This window comes from Cucumis sativus, chromosome 3, assembly GCF_000004075.3.
Source record: "Cucumis sativus cultivar 9930 chromosome 3, Cucumber_9930_V3, whole genome shotgun sequence".
NCBI classification, from domain to species: domain Eukaryota; kingdom Viridiplantae; phylum Streptophyta; class Magnoliopsida; order Cucurbitales; family Cucurbitaceae; genus Cucumis; species Cucumis sativus.
In genome coordinates, this window is record NC_026657.2 from 26,149,624 (window position 1) to 26,157,673 (window position 8,050).

At 31.6% G+C, this 8,050-nt stretch overlaps 1 protein-coding gene across 2 annotated transcripts; it reads right to left on the reverse strand.

Annotated features, from left to right (window-relative positions):
- Window positions 1-1,005: 1,005 nt before the first annotated feature.
- On the reverse strand, window positions 1,006-6,201 carry LOC101219098 (myb family transcription factor PHL11). Of its 2 annotated transcripts, XM_004144360.3 has the most exons (7): window positions 5,555-6,197; window positions 4,524-4,600; window positions 4,368-4,431; window positions 3,703-3,742; window positions 3,307-3,376; window positions 2,816-3,219; window positions 1,006-1,402 (listed from the first exon to the last, which is right to left on the reverse strand). In XM_004144360.3, exons 1-7 carry the CDS (start codon window positions 5,679-5,681, stop codon window positions 1,399-1,401), a joined length of 786 nt encoding a protein of 261 aa, XP_004144408.1. In that variant the 5' UTR covers window positions 5,682-6,197; the 3' UTR covers window positions 1,006-1,398. The 2 variants fall into 2 exon arrangements, with proteins under 2 accessions (XP_004144408.1, XP_031737637.1); XM_031881777.1 differs by lacking the exon at window positions 1,006-1,402 and having other exon boundaries at window positions 2,812-3,219; window positions 5,555-6,201.
- Window positions 6,202-8,050: the final 1,849 nt, after the last annotated feature.

Below are 8,050 nucleotides of genomic sequence, written 5' to 3' on the forward strand. Positions count from 1 at the left end.
AAAATAAGATCAAGAAGCATGAGGAGATTGAAGAAGAAAAATAAGAGGATACTTCTAGGTTTTGGGGAGGTGTCTTTCCCATGGGGTTTTGCATTCTTTCTCTGAGCTTTTGGGTGAATTTCCAAATATGGCGAAAGCATTGTTCAATACTTCAAATAGAAAAGAATCACTACCCACCAGCTTATCTTCCCCTTTGTATACCTCTTTTACTCGATAGTTTCAGTCATTTTTTTTGTTTACATGACTCGTAGTCCAAACAAAGCGAGATCACCGTGGGTGTTTTATGATGGGGTTCCTCACAAATAAGTATACTAGAGAAGGAGGACTCGTAGTCTAAACATGTATATACTTTCTATGATGGGTCTTGCACAAGTTTCTGTTTCACTTTTTAAAAGTAGAGAAAATAATGCAATTACATAGTATATATGATTTGGAAAGGAACTTAAGTCCTCTTTAAAAACTTTGTTTTCTACTATTATTTTTGTTTTGTTTGTTGAAATCAATTATATAGTTTTGTTAGTATAGTTTTGTTTACTAACGTAGATTATCTCTATTGTTGTCTTACTTATTTTTTATCTTAGATTACGGTCTAGTTGAGTTGTTTTGATCTAGATTTACTAAATATTCTACAGATTGACAAGACATTGAGAGAAAGGGTTAAAGAGAAGTTAGAAGGAAGTGGGGGAGAAGACTGAGTTTTACGCATGACTTTTTTTGTACGTTGTATTTAGGTGAGAGAGAAGGGAAATTTTATTAAGGGTAAAATTGACTTTTCACTTGCTTTTGTCCCAAAACTTTTTTGAAAATCCAATCCTAAAAATCTTCAACCCCTCCAAAATGTATATATTTTTGTTAATTTCACTATCTAGTTCTATAATTAAGTCATGCAAAACTAATTTTATTTGAACTTTAAGTTTCTAAAAGCATAACTGCCCATAATTATTTAACAACACAATGCCAAACAAAGTAAACATAAAACGGTAAAAAAAAAAAAAACCAAATATGTATACAAAATGAGAGATCCCAAGGAGCAACTCCACTAGGTAAATGATGGATGAGCTGAATAAGAACTCCAAAGTCTGGGCTTTGAAAAAGAATTGTATATAAGTATAAAGACTTCCAATAAATAATGATAAGTTAAGAAGACAAGAACATTATACCAAACAAAACATGTCTATTTTACAACCAGAGAAAAATAAGGGGTAAATAAAAAGTGAAATTATGGTATTTCAACCTTCTGAAATTCTTCATTCATATGAATAAAGACAAGTGGCAAATGCAAATGGAGACTTGAGGCTCGAGTTGGACATTTTTACCACATATATTCTTCAAAGGCTGTTGGAGAAAAGGCTTCAAAACATTGTCTCAAGAAACGAACTACACTTGCATGAATTTGATTTACCTGAAGATGAAAGAAGCAGTTATGAACTTTGCAAAACATACAAAAGCATACTTTTTTTTTTTCATTTTTCTTTATGAGACCAATGAGAAGTGAGGGATCTAATCTTTGAGCTCGAATTGATGGTACAAGCTCAGATTAATAAACAAACATATATTTTGGCACATATTAGTAAACAAACATATATTTTGTTTTTTCATGTATTTCTTCACTTCAAACTTTAAAAATTATCTTCTTTCATTCCCCTTCCACCAAACGACTGTTTATCACACTCACACACACATATAATAAAATTGTGTGTGTATATAGATGGATTTTTTTAATCGGATATCTTCTATTAAAAAATATTAGTGACATGTTTTGGAGTGATGACCTTGTAAGTGCTTAAATAAGAAAGATTATATTCCCCTACTCCTGTATCTTTGTGGAAGGAGAAAGAGCTACTAGGTGCTGGGTATGTGTCTACAAACTTTTATTAAGGTAATTAAGTGCAACCTAAACTATACTTAATCTCATACTCCCCCAATTATTTACAAGAGAATAATAACTTTTTAAAAGTAAAAACTAATTGTCTTGTAAATAATAATAATTTTTTAAAAGTAAAAACTAATTGCCATATGACAGTTCTTTATTGGGTAGAGCAAAAGGCTGTACAATGGGTGGATAGCCTTAGTTGCATCTAAGTTTTTCTCTTTTTGATAATTATTAGTAGGTGCACAAAGAAATTTCAACTAAATTTGGCACAAAGTAGCATTATTATCATTTATGATTTAACTCCTTTTTTTTTCTTAGAAATCAAATAACTCATTATAAACCTATACATACACAAAAGAGTGAGAGACAACCACTTGGAAGAAAGAAGGTACAAAGATGAACACTATTGAAAGGACACTCACCCACTTTAAGATTGTCTAACTCTCTACAACTCCTATTGATAGGCTTGAGATCCTTGAGTTAAGTTGGAGGATTTTTCTAGGCTCTTCTAGGATCTAATAACATTATCCTTATCTAAAGGACTTCTAGAATTCTTTGGAGCCTAAAGAAAACCAATGATTGTTTCTAGATTTTTTTTCTTTTGAGATATTTATTTACATACTTAACATAAATCTAGTTAAACTTTCACATTAATATGTCATTATTGTAGATGCTTCAAGAACTTTCTAAATTAGTTAGTGTTGTTTTCTATTTTCACATTAGTTTAGACTAATATTTAAGGTAAGAAAGTTTAAAACAGATAAGAATTGAAGTATGTTTCGACATTTTGGTGAGGGGAAAAAAAGCTTAAGTTTCGGGGATGAGGAGTCAATATATAGAACATACCGTACGGAAGTGCTTACTCCCTCCCAAAAGTAATCTACTACTATATGTAATAAGGCACATGTCAACGAAATACGTACTTTATAGCATGAGTATTACCTTGAACAAGGAAGCACTTTGGGCTCAAGTATTTCAGCCCCGTTTGCACTGTAATCATAGCCACCTTTGGAATTCAAATCAAAGTTGATCATATTCTTTTCGATATTAAACTCGTTTGTGTCTTCTTCTGCAGCCTCCATTTTGCATATCTGGATGAGTGAATCACCGGTCTTCTTACAAACATCATTTAGGTTTGTTATACTTCCTCTTATTTCTTGTTTCTTAAATTTTTCAATTTGATCTGACAGAGCCGCATCGAAGTTTATTAACTGCATTTCTGTGCTTTGGTCAAGACTACCAAGGTTACTGTTAATGGCGAGTGCCAGACTCTTTTGTGCATTCTCTAAGATATCTTGCAAGTATTTTCCTTGAGCCTCTATTCTCATTTGTAGTTTATTTTGTACCTGTCTTTACAAGAGCCAACAAAATGAAAATCGATCACAAACTTGAGATTGAGTTTGTTGTAACTAGAAGAATTTAGCAAGGTGTACCTCGAGTTGTTCTAGTATTGTTTTTTGGACTTCAACATGTGATTTAAGAGCCTCAGCAATTTGCATCCCTCTGTTCAAGTATGTTAAAAAGAAATGGAATGTTATTATATGAAATAGATAATCTCAGTTTCAAGGGTGTTTTCCTACTTTTGTTCTTTTTATCTTAATTTCTACCTAGTAGGAAAACTTTGAACTTCTTAGAAAACCTTACTTAACAAGAAGCTTAGTTTTTCTCAGCGATTTAATTTTAGCATCCAAGATAAAGAGAATCAGAAAACCAGTATTATGCTAACTAATATGTTTAGGAAAATACCATTGAAGTCATTGGAATGTCAGTAAAACAGAGAATATTAGAACATATATGCACATTTTATTTTGATGAGATACAAGACAAACCTGTCATCTTCCTCTACTCCGGAGAAATTGCTAAGGGTACCTGAAAAGTTTATATTTGAATGTATAAATGAGTTTTGTAGAGGTGAACACTGAGATTCAAACAAGAGGAATATACGGATCAAAACCAGAAGGTGACTTGTAAAATACAAATGCTCAGAAGCACAACAAACTAACTGACAAGCAAAGCCACATTTGACAAGTACCCTTTTGTTTTTTGTTTTTTATTTTTCAAACAATAAGCTCACACTACTTTCACCTATTTTTCTTTGTTTCATTAACTACCTTTTAGGAGTATGATAAAAAACCAACAAAATTTTTGAAAAAAAAATTAAAAGTTTTTAAGAACTTGTTTTGTTAGTAAAATTTGGCTTTAAGAATTCAAATATTTACATAGAGAACATGAAAACATGATGGTGAGAAAATAAGCACGATTTTAAGAAACCAAATAGTCATCGAATGTGCCCTCAATTAATTTCAGAACCAGAAAGAATATCAAATATTAAAAAAAAAAAGAGATGGCTTACCCCCAAAAAAGAAAAACACGACACAAATACTCAAATGTACTCGACAAGTTCACTCCATCATTAGGGTAAATTTGGGGTAAAATTTGCAGATGCAATCAACAAGAGGTCCTTACATATTGTCCTATGTCCATTTAGACTTACCACTGCTTTCATTCCTTTGCTCTGCCACATTTTGTTTTCGTGTTTGCAGTCCAAGTCTATACTTCTAAAGTTTAAAAAGTTATGTTAGTATCTTATTCCTCCGCAATCAGTAATGAGAAAAATGAGATATCAAGAAGCAAAGATTTCAACATTTACCTGCAAATGGCTCTTCAAGTGATACAAAGTCAAGCCCTTTAAACCCATCAATCTTAACACAGACTTGGGAGTTGCTTCTGAAAAAGACAGTCCCCCAATAATAATTATATAATTCATTGCTAGGAGAGGGAATAAAGTTCAGATATATAAGCTAACTATAGTAGAATATTACAAGGATATGAAATAACGCAATAAACGTGAAATTATATTTCTTAATTCGACTGCTAGACATAACTATCTATTTCTCGTGTCCCATAAATATCTGTGAATATCAAGAGAAGAACTAAGTGGTCTTTCAAAGTCATGTAGGGAGTTAATAAGCTATAAAATTGGGAGGTACAAATACTTAGCCCACCAAGTTCATAAGTTAGTACTAAACAACTCAACTTCACTAATAAAACTTTTGAGGTTTACATATTTATCGAGAAATTCAATCTTCTCACATTTTTCTTTACTTTACACATTTATTGAGAAATTTTATTACAATTATACACCTCATACACGCTCTTTCTAATTCTAGTATATTTGCTTCATACTAATTCGGGAGTAGAGTTCACAACCTCACTCCTCCCGACTCCTTTCTCCAAGCACCTCGAGAGAATCGGTTAGTCTTTCTCATCAAACTTCTTTCATAGAAGATTAGAATTGGTGAAGGGACAACATGAAAAGAAACTATCAACTAGACACTTGACCACAATATTGCCATTGACAGCACCTAAATGAGAATGCTCATCTAACAACTTAATGTATAATCCATCGCAGAAGCTCCGTCGAGAAGAAAACAACTAAATGAAGTTAAATTATGTGTCCTGCCATCCACCAACATAATTTAATCACTACTTCATTTCCCATGAAAATAATCAGTTATCCATATCCCATACACTCGCCCAAGAAATCGCTAACACCTCTCAGTCTCAGCAACACAAGATCAAAGAACAAGACTTCAACAAATGTTCGAGATCATCATTCTAAAAGGTTACAACAAATATTGCAAATTCATCAACGAATCATAAAAATGAACACGAACTTACTTTCCGGCCCACCAAGCTTGGTGACCGCGTCTACAAAACGGTCGTGAAGATCAGCAGTCCATCTCAGTCTTGGCTTTGGGTCTCTCGTCATCATCACTCCATTCTCATAGGGGTAATTCCGCTCCATTGTCAACCGGACGGAAAATTCCACTCATCGAAACTTCACCATTTTTCTTCTTCCTCCTCTAATTTCAGTCTCTCTCTACTCACCTTTGATTAATAACTTTTTTTCTTCTCCCGAAAACAGATACATTCAACTCAATCGCAAGGAAGTTAAGCCAGAGCCAACAAATTTAACATAGAAACACACCTTGACTTCTGTCGGAACCTCGATTAACTTGTCCAAACACAAACAACACTTGCATTAATCCAATAGTTACACTTCAAATTCAAAGATGTGAATCGAATAAAATGGATGAAGAAGAGAAATTCAAGACGAAAATACAGTCAATCTGAATAAGAAACAATGACAGTGCAAGGAATCATCAATGGCGGGGAAGAAGGGAAGCAAATGGAGCGAAGGACGGCGACGAATATGAAGGGAGCATTAAATCCAAATAGGAAAATCAAGTAAAATTATACAAAGCGCCGATTCGCTTTTCTTTCCGGTCCCCTTCATGGACTATCAACCGTCCGATTCATTAACGTCTTTTACTGGACGGAGGAGAATGCGGATACTGCGAGAGAGAAGGCAGGCTCAGCGTCTGGGCAATGTAGACGATAGTCTCTATGTGCCACGTGGATGCCAGCGTGGATTATTCGGCCGGCTTACACGGATGAAGGAATATTCCTGGAGTCACGTGGCGCGTGGGTATGTTGCATAGTCGAAACCGAAAAGGCCATTATTGAATCGATATGATGTCGTTTGGGGTTAGGCGTTTTTTCCTTTTCCTTTTATAAAATTTTTATTTATTTATTTATTTATTTTTATTTATAAGTAATGTTGTTTTCAACTTCCCATTTAGTTCCCCATTTTTAAATGTCAAACTTTTTTAGTTTAATTTTTATGTTTCTAAATTATTATTTTGGTATTTATATTTTGAAATATTTAGTTAATAATTAAAGTACTTTTAGTAAAATTTAAAATTACTCTCTTAGGAGTTAAATTTTATTATAATAGAAAAATGGCATAAAATGACCAAACATTTAAAAAAAAACAACTTATGGTACTTTTTTTTGATACCGTGAATATGACAAAATTAATCATATCAGATGACTATCATAGGGTAATCTGAGGATTATCAGTTTTTTAATTTGTTACTTTTACAACTTAGAAAATGTAGTAACATGAACTCTATTATCATAATTCTTTTTACTATTTTTGCACAGACCCCTTAATAATAATAATAAATTGTATACAATAAAGTATAATATATGAATGTTTCCAAAAAAAAATTTAGTAAAAAAAGTTAAATAAAAGGTTTTTTAAAACACAATTAATTAATAGAAGGGATGAAATTCAAGATTTATTAAAATTTTAAGAAATACAAATTTTAAACTTTAAAGGTGCAAAAACTAAAATTGAACCAAAAGTAAAATATAAGAACGAAAATGATATTTTAATCTTTTTATATCCGTAAATTTTGTTATTTGTTTGTATTTAATTTTTTTTTAGTTTTAATTTCACAAGTAAATTAAATTTCAACCTTTTACATTTTTAGTACCTGTTGACGAAAAAAAGAATTTGTAAAATAAACAATCACTTTTCTATTATAAAATATTAGGGAAGTTGCGTCAAATGAAAATTATTTTTTTAAAAAAAGTAGTTCATAGAATTCTTTTTTACATATTGCAATATAACAAACAATTAGATATGGTACGGTTATCAAAGGGTTATTAAATGGCTATTAGAGGGTTATTCACTTTTAAATTTTCTATATTTGCAATTTAGAAAATGTAATGATTTGAATCTTATTATCATAATTTTTTTACTATTTTTTACGTACGTCCTTAAATATTATATTAAATAGATGTACATTGGGAAAAAACAGAGAATTTGAGAATTTTCTAAACATCTAATTTTCTTAATCTTTTTTCTTATCTATTTATATATATTTTTTATCTCCGTATTAAGTTGTTCTTTGTTTTTACAACATTTTCAAATTTGTCACAATAATAAAATTTGGAATTGAAAGGGCTAAAAGCACGCACCAAAACCCGTGGAAATATATATTCATTGTCAGAAAAGGTAGGATAATATTAACACCTAAAATGGGAGTATCAATTTGCAAGTTTTGACTGAGGCCATCTCTTCCATGAGTTTGATATTGATCACTAGCAAGGCAAGGCAAGGCAAGGCAAAGAGATGTTCAGTAGATGATGATTTAGAAGTTCCTCCTCCATCAGCCATTGAAGAGAGACAGGTAGTTTTTTTTATGGGTAGAGTTGTGCAATTTTGTGAGATATTTAAAGACGACCCTAAAGAGGTTAAGTCTCTAATGAGGTTTCATGTTTTTCTTTAGACTTCAAATTTGAAGATATTTTGTAATTAATTAT

Excerpts from the sequence above, each read along its gene's own strand:
- LOC101219098 (XM_004144360.3), bottom strand. The coding sequence starts at position 5,681 with ATGGAGCGGAATTACCCCTATGAGAATGGAGTGATGATGACGAGAGAC. Across the intron at positions 4,432-4,523 it reads ACTTGAAGAGCCATTTGCAG|AAGTATAGACTTGGACTGCA; the intron begins GTAAATGTTGAA and ends TTTAAACTTTAG. Across the intron at positions 3,377-3,702 it reads GGAGTAGAGGAAGATGACAG|AGGGATGCAAATTGCTGAGG; the intron begins GTTTGTCTTGTA and ends ATACTTGAACAG.